Source organism: Puntigrus tetrazona, chromosome 12, assembly GCF_018831695.1.
Source record: "Puntigrus tetrazona isolate hp1 chromosome 12, ASM1883169v1, whole genome shotgun sequence".
Lineage (NCBI taxonomy): Eukaryota > Metazoa > Chordata > Actinopteri > Cypriniformes > Cyprinidae > Puntigrus > Puntigrus tetrazona.
This window is the reverse complement of record NC_056710.1, coordinates 5,569,331-5,585,197: the sequence shown is the minus strand read 5'-3', so window position 1 is coordinate 5,585,197 and position 15,867 is coordinate 5,569,331. Positions and strand designations below refer to the sequence as shown.

The window sequence follows — 15,867 nt, the reverse complement described above, 5'->3', positions numbered from 1 at the left end:
TGGTCCTGATGGCTTCCAGTGTTATTGTCATGACAAGGAGATCCCACTGGATATGTTTTCTACACGCCACATTGAAAGATGCTCCATCATGATCTGGGTGCTTTTTCCTTCAATGGGAATATGGAGTTTCAGTTATGGACCATCCTTCATGTTCCCCTGATCTAAATTCCATTGAGAACATTTGGGGATGGATGGCAAGGGTAGTTTACAAAAACAGATGTCAGTTCCAGGCCAAGGAAGCTTTTCATGCAGCCATCTTCACCAAATGGAACAACGTTCCCATCAGCCCCCCTGGAAACAGTCACATCAAGTGGCAAAACAAATTTTTGAAGTGATTAACAAGATAGGTCGTGCTACTTTGGCACCTTTAGTTTCCTCTGGTCTTAAGATTTTGTTCAGGAGTGTATAACACAGATAACTTTCAATAATTTTTTTTAACAGGTTAAATGTTGATTATTAGTCAGTCAAAGCTCTTTTTCTAAACCTCTCTGTCTAACCGTCTAGTTACTAGGATAGTTAGTATGAACATTGGGATGCAGGGTAACATGTCACATTGTAGTGTTACTTTAAATACATTGGTTTGCCTAAATCTGTCTCCTTCATCAGGTTCGGAGGGGTCCACGGACCGTTCAGAGTGAAACAAAGTATGTAGAGTTACTAGTGGTCAATGATTATGAACTGGTAAGATCTTCTATTTATTTACTTATTTATTTAGTTATACTTTTCCATAATTATTTTTTAGGTAATATTTATCTTGATGCTTTTCTTTGTAGTTTGTACAGATGAGAAGATCAACCCCTCAAACAAGGAACTTTGCCAAAGCTGTAGTGAACATGGCTGATGCTGTATGTCCTGAAGTTTGACAGACCTATTCAATGTCTTTCTCATGATGTTCTCTTTGAGTATGTACTGTAACAATTTTTATACTTAACAAAACATCCTATTAAATTCCAGATTTACAAGGAGCAGCTGAACACTAGAATAGTGCTTGTCGCCATGGAGACATGGTCAACTCAGAACATGGTTTCTGTTGGTGATGACCCTTTGGTGACCCTGCGTGACTTTATGAAATATAGGAAGGAAAATATCAAAGAGAAGAGTGATGCAGCTCACCTGCTTTCGTATGTTATGTTTCCTTCTACACACAGATGACACACTCAGGCTCGATCACTGCGTTTAAAGCATGCAACATAATTATATAAATATATTAACACTGTGTTCTAACCAGTCACAACATGATAAGTTCCAGCAACACAACAGTTTGTCTGTCAGAACCAGATGCAAAATAGATATGACATATGACAGAATCAATCATAGACAATCAGAAGATCAGGTTGACAGGCTTTCTCTCCAAGTGCACTTACACTTCATCAAAACAGATAAGTATATAACACAATACATACATATTAAACCAATTTTTATGTTATTACAAACAAATACTAGGTGACTAATACAATCTTCGTCATAGAATAAACTTTGAGTTCACATTAATGTTCTGAGGTAAAATATGCATTGTTGTTTTTCTTATAATATAAAAATCAGGTAAAGTGATATTAAGACTCACTTTAAACACATTACCACATAATGAGTGCTTGTGATGATCACTATTGCAGTTGGTATACTGTTATTCAAGATGGCTCAGATTAACAACTGAAAAAAATGTATTGTGTCGTAATATTGTGTTCCATCTGGTTAGGACACAGTGTGAAGACCCATGAAACTGACTTTTAGTTCATGTTTGTTAGCCTTGATGTCATCTATATGTTAATTTTACCTCCAAAGTTTTTTAAAACTAATATTAGTTAATGAAAATATAACTGTTCATTGTTAGTCAATGTATGATCACATCCATTGAATAAAATTAATAAATACAAATATTGATTTGAAAAATGTAATGTGTTCAATAGAATCAACATTAACTAAGATCAATAAATGCTTTTTATAATAATGAGTTTTTCATTATTAGTTTAGGTAAACTAATTTAGTTAACTTACAGTGCTCTTTTATTTCCTTCCCCCTAAATTCTCTTGTTTCAGAAATGCATCAGTAGAGAAAAAGTAATCATTTTCAGCAAAACCTAAAAATGTTCTTGGTATTATTTGTCCCATAGGGGACGCACATTTCAGAGCAGAAGCAGTGGCACTGCCTACATTGAAGGGATCTGCTCACCAACACGAGGAGGAGGAGTCAATGAGGTGAGAGCTAAATGGTTAAAGCTTAGAGCTGCCAAAAAGCAAAAAGTAACAAAGTGAATGTGATTTGACCCTATTTTCTTATTATAAATGACTGATGTTTCAAAAAATGGTTTGTCTTCGTAATCTTAATCAACTAATTTCCAAAATAAATATCAAGTTCTGTTCATTTTCAACAGTTCATCAGTAAGGAGCAAGCTCTGCAACTTTCTGCAGATTCACTTTTAAATATGGCTTCATTCTTGAATAGAATAGACTTCTTTTTCTTTTAAATGTCATTCATTGACTTTGTCCTATCCCTGTCTACTGTAATTTGCCAACTATAAGTAATCTGATTATAAGTAATCGTTGATATGCATTCAATGTTCATTATTTGCACATCCCTACCAGCCTGACAGAGTAAAATTGGTTCAACCAGTTGCGTCAGATGAGGTGGAACTAGAGTGCCCCCCCAAAAAGGTTTCAGAATGTGATTATGGACAATATCAGAAAAAAACATTTGGTTTAAATGTAAAATTGAAATAGCTTGCATTTATTGTTAAAGACCAACAATAATAATGTTTTTTGATTGATTACTGATTAAAAATGACACATTTGATGCCTGATGGATGAACTAAACTCTGTCCAAGTTACATTTATTGGGTCAGCAATTAACGTTAGTAAACTACAGAGCAATTAGAATACCGTATAGAGATGGTCTTAAATAAATTGTAATACAATATATTTTCATATCTTAAGTTTTCCCTTTATCAATTCAACGTTATCACAAAATGAGGAGGACTTTCTGATGTTGTTTCATCCCCATTTTGCCTAGAATGTTTCCAAAATTTTGGAAGGCACAAGTTTATTCCAAATTGATGCTGCTAATAATCACCAGGGGGTTATTCCTATAATAAGCATACTGCAAAACACTTTGCATTAAATTTTTTTCTAAATGACTACTCACTTTCCATCTGTGTGTGCATGTCAGTATGGAAACGTGGGGCCCATGGCTATAACCTTGTGTCAGAGTTTAGGACAGAACCTTGGTATGATGTGGAATAAAGATCGTGCTACTGCAGGTAAACCTCCTTCCACTCCACAAAACAATCCTTCCACACTTGATTAAATATATTCAAATAAATGAGGACTGTTGACAGTTGAAATAAATGTGTGTTTGTAGGAGACTGTAAGTGTCCAGATCCATGGTTAGGCTGCATCATGGAGGATACTGGGTGAGTCATGTTTTTTGGTCTCTGTATGGGTGCAGTTTTATTTTAATACTCATGCTAGATAAATGTACAATGCAAGTGCATAATCACAGATGTTTGGCAATTGCATTGCAAGCATGAGAACATGTTGCACATGTTGTGCTTGGTGAGTTCTTGCAAAGTTTGGGCAATATTCAAAATTGAGAAATTGAAGTTAACTGACCATACCCCACAGGATTACAAAAAGAGGAATTTACTAAATTGCGATTTTAAAAATTAAACACAGGTAATGCATTCTAGAAGTGCACTTTGACCCTGGTCCAATAAAGTTGAGTAGATAAATACATTGAAATAATAACATTTATGTAAAAATTAAAAATGGGATTTGAAAATATGCCTAATGGAAATTTTGCAGAAACTCATATATTGCAGATAAAACTATATACGCTCTCATGAGGTGGTTTTTCAGGTAATAAGAAAAAGGAACATTTTACAAAACTGCAATATTTCGTATTTACAGGTCACATGGCGTATGTAAAAAGTCATATGATCATTCTTACTATAACCTCCAAGAAACACTTCATAAGTGGTTGCTCTCAAGTATAAGAGGCTTTCCCTGCCATTAAAGCTTGGACATTAGTTTATGGTTAAATGCGGCGCTGATACGGCTACTGAAGCTGATTGCGGTCACTGTTGTTGATGCTTGTTTATTCCAGCCACTCCAAGCATGTTTCTGAATTGGCTATTCATTCTTTGAATAAATATATCCCAAATATGGCAAATATGACTTATCATGAGAGGCAAAAGGTTATGTTGTAGGATCATAACACTGGTTAATAGAAATGTCATAATTTTGAAATGTCAATAATTTACCTTTTTATTGATTATTTATAAAATAAAATTGCTAGCTACACACATGTGTGAGATCCAGCAACTTTGCACAATTTTATTTTAACTGTTGCACTGTGGAGTAGGGCTGCATAATTATGACAAAATGATGTTTCCACCATTGCTTGAAGCAACCGCATGCCCTATTTTTAGATGAAAATAAAAAAGGCTAAAAACAACTGTAACTGAAACTGATTATATCTGTACTATTAAACCTCAGATAGAACTAATAAATAAATAAGAAATAAGAAAATATGCATAGTATTATAATGCTATAGTAAAACTAAAATTAAAACAATGTAAAACCCTGTAAGATAGCACTTAGAAAGAAGAAAACTCATCTCAAGCACACAGAATAACGTGGATTTTGAACAATTAATTGCTGCTTTAAAAGATTATGTAATTGTGGCTTCCATAATTGTAATTGCAATTAGAAATTTGATTAATTGTGCAACCCCATTGTGGAGAGTATTTAAAAAAAAATTTAACCATTAGTATATGTGAGGCAAAAGAAGTTAGAATATAGGATAAATTAAAATTACAAATTTTTTATTTAACAAATTACACTATATTCCTGAAAGTATTCGCTCACCAATCCAAATAATTGGAATCAGGTGTTCCAATCACTTCCATGACCTCAGGTGTATAAAATCAAGCACCTAGGCATGCACCTAGGCATGTTTTTTAACATATGTAAAAGAATGGGTCGCTCTCAGGAATTCAAGCGTGGAACTGTGATAGGATGCCACCTGTGCAACAAATCCAGTAATGAAATTTCCTTGCTCCTAAATATTCTACAGTCAACTGTATTATAAGAACGTGGGAGCATATTGGAATGACAGCAACTCAGCCACGAAGTGGTAGGCCACGTAAACTGACAGAGCAGGGTCAGTGGAGGCTGAGGCGCATAGTTCAAAGAAGTCACCAACCTTCTGCAGAATCAATCACTACACACCTCCAAACTTCATGTGGCTATCAGATTAGCTCAAGAACAGTGCACAGAGAGCTTCATGGAATGGGTTTCCATGGCCGAGCAGCTGCATCCAAGCCATACGTCAACAAGTGCAATGCAAAGCCTTGGATGCAGTGGTGTAAAACAATACTTGTCTGACTGCATTGTGCCAACTGTAAAGTTTGGTGGAGGGGGGATTATGGTGCGGGGTTGTTTTTTAGAAGCTGGGCTTGGCCACTTAGTTTGTGAAACAAACTCTGAATGCTTCAGCATACCAAGACATTTTGGACAATTCCATGATTCCAACTTTGTGGGAACCGTTTGGAGCTGGCCCCTTCCTCTTCCAACATGACTGTGCACCAGTGCACAAAGCAAGGTCCATAAAGACATAGATGACTTTGTGTGTGGATGAACTTGACTGGCCTGCACAGAGTCCTGACCTCAACCCGATAGAACACTTTTGGAATGAATTAGAGCGGAGACTGAGAGCTAGGCCTTCTTGTCCAACATCAGTGTGTGACCTCATAAATGTGCTTCTAGATGAATGGTCAAAAATTCCCATAAACATACCCCTAAACCTTGTGAACACCCTTCCACGAAAAGTTGAAGCTGTTATAGTTGCAAAGGGTGAACCGTCGTTATATTGAACCCTATGAATTAGGACTTAACTTAATTTAAGTTTATATGCACGTCAAGGCAGGTGAGCAAAAACCTTTGGCAATATAGTGTGTTTTGTTTCTGTAGCACAACTGGTGGACCATATATTATTAACACTGAAGTCAAAGATTTCATCCCTGGGAAAACCCATAATTTATATATTGAATGAAATTGCTTTGGATAAAAGAGTCTCTCTTAAATATAAATTAAATTTTGTTGTTCTTTATTGATTAGTTTTACTAATTTTCCATGTAAGGGTAATTAAATACTATGAACTCTATTATTATGTCATCCTGACAGATACTATCTACCCAGAAAGTTTTCACGGTGCAGTATAGAAGAGTACATTCAATTTCTTCAGCAAGGAGGAGGGAGTTGCCTCTTCAATAAACCTAATAAGGTTTGTCTGGAATATCTTTCTAAAAATGGGAGAAAAACATAGCATATATTTGTGACAACATTAAAGGCAAAAAAGCTGTTTTGTTATAAATAGGTGATTTTATCAAATGCCAAGGTGCATTTTGACTGACAATATTCTAGAAAATTTAACAGTCTTTGACCTAATCGTTGTGGAAGGACAAGAAGACATTTTACATCAACAGATGTTATTTTATTGAGTGTTAACAATAAGCTTGATCCATCAAAGTGTCCTGGATGTTTAGCATGCCAGTCACAGTGACAGTGACATTAAACTTTTGCAATCCAATGACAAAGATACACTTAGTTATAACATTTTAGTTCAAATTAATTGTGGAGATCCAGTGACTTTGTAGACTTTGGCATTGTAGAGTATCTTCGATGTCCTTTTCCAGAGATTCTGGAATTCTGACATAGAATGCCGCAAACAATGAGTTCACAATCTTGAAAAATGAGAAGAGAGCTAAAAGTATGTTTTTACACTCTAAAAAATGCTGAGTTAAAAACCAACACAACTTGAGTTAAACTCATACATTTAAACTTGTTTAACAAGCATTTTAGAAATACAAAAGCGACATTTAAAATTAGCATTTTAATCTAAACGTTCTCTATAATGATTTTTTTACAATGAAACCCCCACAGGACAATGAAATTACCCAACAGGGTAAAAAAAAATAGCCCAGCATTCTTTAGATTTTATGGCTGTTAGAATAGAAAGGTGCACTCAGCATAACACAAAAAGTAATTAAATTCAAGATGCAAATTATACAAAAATGTAACATTTTCAACACAGACATCACAATAAGTATATAAAGTAACTTTAATGTATTTAACCATGTAGCTTGAACTTTAATTAGTTTCTTTGAGGGATAGATTTAGGTTACTTAGCTTGCCTGACATTGTGTATTTAATATAAGTATAGGGCAGTGACATATTTACTGTTGCTGCAGTTGTTGGATCCTCCTGAATGTGGCAATGGCTTTGTGGAACAGGGAGAAGAATGTGACTGTGGCTCCCAAGTGGTGGGTGACAAGATAACATTTCCTCATATAACTTATTATATGCACAACCTGCCTCAAAGGGATAGTTCACTCCAAAAATTGTATTCTATTATTATTTATTCATCATTTACAAACATTTGGAATTACCTATTGACTCCTATAGTATGGAAAAAATACTATGGAAGTTCATGGTTACCATCAACTATTTGGTTATCAACATTCATTTTATCTGCTTTTGTGCTCAGTGAGGTTGGAACTCATATATAGGTTTGGAACAAAAGGAGGGTTTCTTTTTATTTTTGGGTGAACTATCCTTTTAAAGAATGCTTAAATAAGGGAACTGAAAGGTGATTATTGCAATTCTGTGATAAGCTAATGGGATGATTTTATTGGCTGTGCACTCTTGTAGGATTGCTCTCGTTCCGGGGGTGCATGCTGTAAAAAATGCACTTTGACCCATGATGCAATGTGTAGCAATGGACTCTGTTGTAGCCGTTGCAAGGTAAGTGGTGTTAGAATTGTTTACCTAAAAATTGAAATTATCGTCTGCTTGCTTTCAGGTCACAATTTTCAATCTCCAGATAGGACCAAAGGACCAACATAGTGGTATTTTGGTCCTTTTTGGAGCTTACCAGCCTTTGTTCATTAAGCATCATACAAAATGTCCATATTAGCTTTGTATAAAAAAACTAAAAAGTTATCTACTGAAAAAAAAAGTTATCTACTGAAAATTCCACTCGTAGCAGATCTTGGACGTTTACGTATATTGCTGCATGAAGACAGCATGTTTCTTGTTTCATGCAGTGAATCGCAACACGTAAAGTTTGAATGAAGATGTATGAGTAAGATTTAAGGCTGTGGATTTATTGGGGTGGAATATACCTTTAAAGGGGTAGTTTGTTCAAACAGAATTACATTACGTCTTTAATTTTAACTTATTATTTTCTCATCATCATAACCTTCCAAAACATTCTGTCTTAAATGGAACACGAAGACTATGTGAGTAATTAAACAAAAGTAACAAAAGTGAATCGAGGATGAGCCCTCCCGGTCACTATAATTTCTAGTACAGATGCAATTTTTTTCCCCAACAATTAAGTTAAACAGACAATTCTAAACCAAGAGCAACTGCCACCAGATTACGTATGTCTCTTATTAGACGTTCTAGGACATATCAAATGCTGATTCTACATGGCTTAACTAAACACTAACCAATGCCAAACAGATGCTGACAGGGGTAACACACTGATCTGACAAATCCTGACAAACGTGTCAGTTGCTGTCTGTCGGTGCAGTGTAAATTGGCCTGTACAGCTTTGGAAGAGTATGAGGGTGTCCTATATCTTTTTTCAAGGGACTAGTCATCAATCAATCAATCAATCACTTTTATTTATAAAGTGCTTTTAACAACACAGGTTGCATCAAAGCACTGTACAGTATAAGGTAGAAGAATACACTGACAGGGATGTATAATGACGAGAGTGAACAATTTGTTATGAAATGCAGAGGCGGTAATCAATTCGACAATAATCACTAGAAGTTAAGTGTCCCCAACAAAACAAGCCAGAGGCGACAGCGGCAAGGAACCAAAACCCCATCCATACAGAATGGAGAAAAAAAAAACAGTTGGGGCCAGTTCTCCTCTGACCGGACGCCCAGCAACTTAACTTCCTTTCATTAGTTAATCTTTTTTTTTTAATTTTTATAATGTAGTGTGATTCATTTTGTTTGTGTGTTGCAGTATGAGCTGAGAGGTGTGATCTGCAGGGATGCAGTTAATGACTGTGATGTGCCGGAAACATGCACTGGCGATTCGAGTAAAGTAATGATACATTTATATGAAATCATCATATAAATAATTTTTATAATAACAATAATATAAGAAATTTACATATGCCTCTCATTCATATCTCAAACAGTGTCCACATAATGTCCACAAACTGGATGGTTACATGTGCAATGCTGGACTGGTAAAATAATTTCTGTTTTTTCTGTCTAATATGAATAGCACTGAGCTTTGTTACTGAATTTTGTTTTACTGCATAACAATGGCAGACAAATCCTGTTAAACGATTACATTTGGCAGTTAGCTTGGAGTTAAACTTTTCAGTGTATGGACACAATAGTAACAAAAAGTGTAAGTCTGGCTGAGTGTATACAGTAAGCTGATGTACTCTCCTCTTGCTCTGTCAGGGGCGCTGTTATGGGGGTCGCTGTAAGACCAGGGATGCCCAGTGTCAGGCGCTCTGGAGCCACAGTAAGTATTGTCTCTTACATGGCATATATAATGTTTATAATGAACATTGACTATGAATATAGATGTTACAATTGATAACAACTATGCTGATAATTGTTTTAGTCAGTGTAGATCCATACTGTTTAAATTTATTGTTAAATCTCCGGTCTTTAATTTTACACGGTTCATATAATGCTTCATCAGGCATCAAAATATATTAATGTAAGCAAAGAGATTAAAGATTAATGAAACGTGTAAGATGCCTGCAGAATTCAGCACTCCGCTGATTTGAAGATTTAAGGTTGTTGAAGAAAAGAGGGACAATAGAGGCACAGATGATGAGCAACCGAACTGTGCTAATATTGATAACCTGCATTAGACAGGATATTAGAGTTGTCTGAATTTGCCAGGCGAATGTCTTTAGATAACTTGTCTTTAGATAACTATTCTGATATTGGGCTGCATGGCGTCATGTGATTGTTGTGAGAACAAAGTGAGGTTTAATTAGCAATAAATCATTTTGAAAATTATTTAAAAAATGTCTCAATATGAATGAAATAATTATATAAATGTATTGTTCGTTCATTTTAAATTGAAAGTTGTTAGTTGTTAGTTAGTATCCAAGGTCATTTTAAAAGAAACGTTTTAAAATACATCTTAAGGAAAACCTTTCTATTAGTGTTATTCATATTAGTCAAATTAGCCATTATACTCACCAACAGCTCCATTAACATTAGTCACTTTTACTACTTATTTCAACCAGCATGACAAAGAAGAAATTTTAAGTTGTGTTTGTGGGGAAAAGTGTCACATAAGATAATATAAGCACATATAAAGTATAACATATCTGAATTATTTTTAAATAAATTCAGTTTCTGTCAAATCAGATCGTCACTGAATATAAAAAAAATACTGTAAACAGACCCGCAGCCAGCTATGAGGTCACCAAGGTCTGGATCTCGGTAAATGTTTCATGTTGACTGTTAAACTCATAAGTTTCTGTATGACATGTATATTTCAGTTCAGATGTTTTGTAAGAATTTTAGTCTCTGTAGTATGAAAATAATAATTGCAAGATGCTGACGAAGTACACAAGTCTCTCTGAGAAGAGTTTATGAGTGAGAACGCGGACACAGCATCTGGGTTGCCAGATCTATATATTTTAAGGCTTGTCTTTTCCACTTAATTTGACATTGTAGAAAGCTAATAAAGTATGTTGCAGTTTAGAGTCCGCTATATCTTTTTATGTTTTATTTTCAAGGTTATAATTAAAATTATTTCAGTTTATTTTCCTATTTATTTTCATTTTTAATAGCAATATCTGGCAACTCTGCATCGCCAGCACTCAAACTGACAGTAATCTAAAAAGCTCATGATTAGGTTATTGCTGACAGCACTGCACATTCGGTAAGGTAAACGCAAAAATATCATGATATTATCTGTTAGAAGCACTGTCAAAATTTTCAGTACACAGATCTGTAGAGCAAGTAGGTTACATAATGAAATGAAATATGATATGATGATTTTAAATTGCTTATAATTTATATAATAAGCTGTTTATATACAAATTTACAAAGCCTGGCTACGGCCATGACTAAATTCTTAAAAAATGTGGGACAGTAAATACACTACAACCTGACGGTACAGAAACATTACACTTCTAATCTCGTCGCTAGAATAAAATAAATTATCTGCACACTGAAACAACTTTTTTTTTAAGTAACACTGGTACATTTCTGAACATTAAAAGCCTTAATGTAAAAGATGTTCAAAGTCTAAAACTAAACATGCATGCACAATGCTTTGTTTATTTGACTGTGTGTGTCATTAGATGCAGCAGATCGCATGTGCTATGAGAAGCTGAACATTGAAGGTACGGAGCGTGGCAACTGTGGTCAGGACAGCAGCTCACACAGCTGGATTCAGTGCAATAAACAGTGAGCATATAAACAACCGGAACACTTTTTTTTAAACCTTTTCAGTGATATCATTATTTCTCTCTTTACTAGAAATGTAATTTTTTTACCATCTTTGTCTGTCTTCCACTGTTATTCAGGGATGTGTTGTGCGGATTTTTATTATGCACTAATATCACAGCGAAACCACGGTATGGAGACTTAAATGGAGAAATCACAAGTCTTACCATCTACCACCAGAACAAGTACCTGGATTGTCGGTAAATGCACAAAGTTAATTATTTAAGATATTTTTTTTTACTGGAAATCAAGATGCTAGTTCAAATGAATTATTGACTGCGGCATTTGGTCACTGCTTTTGCAGCACCTCAGACCACGAGCGTCTTAAAAATTGTTCTTTTAGTTTAAGAAATAACCTAGTCTCATAAGAGAATGAAAGTACTTCATGAGTTGCTTTCTTATGAATTTGTACAATGTTATTCATACGGAAACAAACTTTAAATCTATCATTAGTGGGCAAAAAAGCAAAAAAACATACAGATGAGATTGTACAAATTCATTTGAAATAGTTACAAATCACCATGAGAGTGCGTTAGAAAATAAACACTGTTAATCTCCAGACTCCTCTGTTTTATTATATTTTCAAGTGCCCCCGTTATGCCATTTTTAAGGCTCCTAATGTTTTGGGAGTCTCCTACAACAGGTTTACACGCATGCAAGGTGAAAAAACCTTTTTTGTTCTCAGAATATGCATTTAATCACCTTGCCTCTTTTCCAGTGTTTCTCAAATGATTAGTTTGAAGCAGTTCTAAAATTCAGTCTGTCTAAACTCCTCTCTTCAATTAGCCTGCTCTGCTCTGATTGGTCAGAATGCCCAGTCTGTTGTGATTGGTCCACAGCAGTCATCATCAAAATGTCTGTGGATGGGGGTCAACTTGTTTGATGCTGGCCAGCGTAGAACCCAGACAAGAATAATTCAAATGTGTTACACTGTGACGTGTAGCCTTCACAGAAATGGGATTTGAATTATTAATGAACCTCTTTGGCTGAGTAGAGTCGATTCTTTTAGTTGGACTGTCATGCACTTTTGAATTTACAACTTTGCATATCGTTTACATTCACATACAGCTACATTACGCAATGCATGAAAGGCAGTATCGGAAATGGTATAATAGACTTGACTTGTTTATGTTCAGTGGGGGTCATGCAGTGTTAGAAGATGGCACTGATCTCGGGTACGTGGAGGACGGCACGCCGTGTGGTCCTAATATGATGTGCCTGGACCATCGCTGTCTGGCGGTCACCACCTTCAACTTGTCGTCCTGTCCCGGGTCATCGTCTTCTCACGTGTGCTCTGATCATGGGGTGAGCTGTCACGTACTGTTTCGAAAGGCTTATATAGGGTATATTCTTTCAGCCTTTTTTAAAATATTGTCTGCTTTGTTCAAAGTGAGAGTAAGCAGTTCTTTAATAAAGCATTAATTTAAAAAAATCGTGATATTAAAAAGTAAAAACAAATTAATAGTCAGTTTTGCTGTAAGCAAGAATAGACAATACTCAGAAACAATGAAGATAAAAATATTTTCCAGAATTCTTTTTTCCAAATTTAATTTACAGTGTTGATTCTGTTCACCATGTGAACGCTCGTGACATTTTCTGCCTCTCTCTCAGACATGCAGTAATGAGGTGAAGTGTATCTGCGACGCAGACTACACTGGGAAGGATTGCAGTGTATACGACCCTATTCCAGACCCTCAGCCTCCAGACGGTCCTGAGAAGTATAAAGGTTCACAACACATTCAGCCACACGGGTGTCCAGGCTTTAGTTGGCCCAGCATCTCTTAGCCTGTGTTTGGATGGGATTGGATTTTTAAAATGTTGAACCAGGTTTCAATTAGCTTCTGCTCTTTTATGGTTTAGAAATATAACAAGGAATTCTGTGTGGAAATCAAATTAGACAAGTGGCTTATCTATAGGTTCACAATTGGCTTTTTGACACTTTTTCAAGAGTATTTGACTTTAGGTTTAAACCTTTCATTTATGTATGCATTTAATTTTTATTTAGAATGGAGTCTACTGATTTCAACACCTTTAGGAAACACTAATTTATAAGCATATGCAAAATCGTCAGTCGTTTTTAAGATTACAATGGGCTAGAAGCTCAAATAATTGTAGTTGTCAAACCAAATGTTACCACAAGATGTCACTGCCTCGTTCACCAGAGAGCACTATTTTGAGCTAAAATACAGAAAACAGGAAGAAAGAAACTAGAGTAGTGCTATGAAACAGTTCATCTCAATTATTCACACCCAAAATAAAAGTTTTTGTTTATATAATATATGGGTGTGTACTGTGTACATTTTTACATTTTTATGTATATATAAATACAAACACATGCATGTATATATTTAAGAAAAACATGTTTTTATATGAATATAATATAAACATTTAATTGTATATACATTTAATAATATTAAAAAAATATACTGAATGTGTGTGTGTGTGTGTGTATATATATATATATATATATATATATATATATATATATATATATATATATATATATATATATATATATATATATATATATATATATATATATATATATATATATATATATATATATATATATATATATATAATAAATGCAGTGCAAACTCTATGTAAACCAAAATTTTTATTATTTTTTTAAACAAAAACTTTACTTTTTTTATATTAATCTTTTGACAGCGCTATTACAAATATTTAACAAGAATATAACTGAAATTCAATGACAAAAGCATGTATTTTGCTCTCTGTCTGTCTGACTTTTTACAGGTCCAAGTGGTACAAATATCATTATTGGCTCAATAGCAGGAGCAATACTGCTGGCAGCTATAGTATTGGGAGGAACAGGCTGGGGCTTCAAGTAAGACACCCACAATTACTGCTAAAGAGCTGTTTTACTCATTTGAAAGACTTTGTGTTTATTCAGCAGCCTTAGTTCTGGTAGTATTTTAACATTTTGTTTCCATTTTCCCATTGAAGTATTTCAACAACAAAATTCATATCTTATTTTGGCATCTACGCTAAACCTAACTCTGATTAAATACACTGTCATGCACAGAAATGCATAAAACGATCTTAAAAACCTTTTTTTGATTGCACTGCCCTGTTATTTATAGGCTGCAGTAAATAATGTGTTGATGTGACATTTATGGGAAATTAAGTTTCTTATGTGACATTTACTTTCGCATTTATTCTCTCTCTCTCTCTGTCTTGTTTCTTACTTACAGAAATATCAGAAGAGGAAGGTATGACCCTGCCCAGCAAGACATGATGTGATGTTATACACGCATATCCACCTAACACATATTGCACCAGCTGTTTTCACATCTTCGCCTGCCCATTTAGTTTCGAGTTTTAATTTATTTATTTTGTTTAATGTTTGTGTTACCTTCGTTACAAACTAATTTCAATGCACCAGTCAACACATATCACATTTGTTCCCAAACTCCGTTACGTAGTTGTAATGCACACCTTATTGGATCACCAGTACAAAAACATTGGGATGTTTAACTCCTTTGTTAGTAAAACAATGTTTGAAAAATGATTTTGTATGAAAGACCAGTTTAGTTGGTATTTATAATAACACTAGTGTTGTCAGCCACTATTAATATGCACTAATTGAGTATGATTTTATATCAAATATCTTGTCATTTTAAGATTCAGATTGTACATTTTTGATGCTAATACAGCCTTCTACACAAATATACTTTGGTATATATGGGCAAATAATGTCTTGAATTATTTGTTTGATCTTTCAATAATACATTTACACAATACATGTAATTATATATATAAAAAAAGTCTAAAATTACTGAATTAATTAATGTGGAAAGTCATTCCTTTTATGCAGTGTATGTTTTTTCAGGTCATATTGAAATAACAATTAAGAAAGCAAGCAAGCCACATAAACCACAAATTTATTAAGAAATATTACACATTTTATTAAATGATTTCTTTCTTTAATAAAAACATGGTTTTAAATTAACTGAATAGTTTTTTTTCCAGTGTCCTCTGCTTCACTTTCTGTCCTGTTAATCCCAGCTTGTGGACCTTTCCAGGCAAAAAACAACAAAAAGAATTATTAAAGAATTCTAAATTAATAAAGGATTAAAAAAGAAGAATGTAAGAAAACCCTTAATCCCTCGATGAGCAATGGTTACATTTTTGGCTTTCAAATTCTCTAAATTACAAGATGTATATATATATTTTTCTAACTGCAGAATAGGAATGACCCTTGGCATTTCAGTCACATGCTTCAATTACTTCTTGATTGGAAGTTACTCATATGGCCTTCATTTTACAGGCAAATAAAAAAATACAAACAACAAACGTTGTATCATTCCACATATTGATTCTCCTCCTATTTCCTC

The 15,867-nt window shown here is 34.4% G+C and overlaps 1 protein-coding gene across 3 annotated transcripts in view; it reads left to right on the top strand.

The window, feature by feature from the left end:
* The window catches only part of adam11 (ADAM metallopeptidase domain 11), a 36,056-nt gene that overhangs the window by 15,466 nt on the left and 4,723 nt on the right, over nt 1-15,867 (top strand). Inside the window, exons 9-26 of one of the 3 annotated variants that reach the window (XM_043253870.1) lie at nt 607-681; nt 774-845; nt 955-1,121; nt 2,111-2,195; nt 3,163-3,253; nt 3,355-3,406; nt 6,180-6,279; nt 7,247-7,318; nt 7,707-7,799; nt 9,039-9,119; nt 9,217-9,267; nt 9,491-9,554; nt 11,365-11,470; nt 11,590-11,709; nt 12,646-12,814; nt 13,121-13,235; nt 14,267-14,357; nt 14,725-14,742. In XM_043253870.1, the coding sequence (XP_043109805.1) occupies nt 607-681; nt 774-845; nt 955-1,121; nt 2,111-2,195; nt 3,163-3,253; nt 3,355-3,406; nt 6,180-6,279; nt 7,247-7,318; nt 7,707-7,799; nt 9,039-9,119; nt 9,217-9,267; nt 9,491-9,554; nt 11,365-11,470; nt 11,590-11,709; nt 12,646-12,814; nt 13,121-13,235; nt 14,267-14,357; nt 14,725-14,742 (1,622 nt within the window). Of the gene's footprint in view, nt 1-606; nt 682-773; nt 846-954; nt 1,122-2,110; nt 2,196-3,162; nt 3,254-3,354; nt 3,407-6,179; nt 6,280-7,246; nt 7,319-7,706; nt 7,800-9,038; nt 9,120-9,216; nt 9,268-9,490; nt 9,555-11,364; nt 11,471-11,589; nt 11,710-12,645; nt 12,815-13,120; nt 13,236-14,266; nt 14,358-14,724; nt 15,863-15,867 lie in introns of those variants that run through there. The other 2 variants (XM_043253871.1, XM_043253872.1) reach the window with 2 other exon arrangements.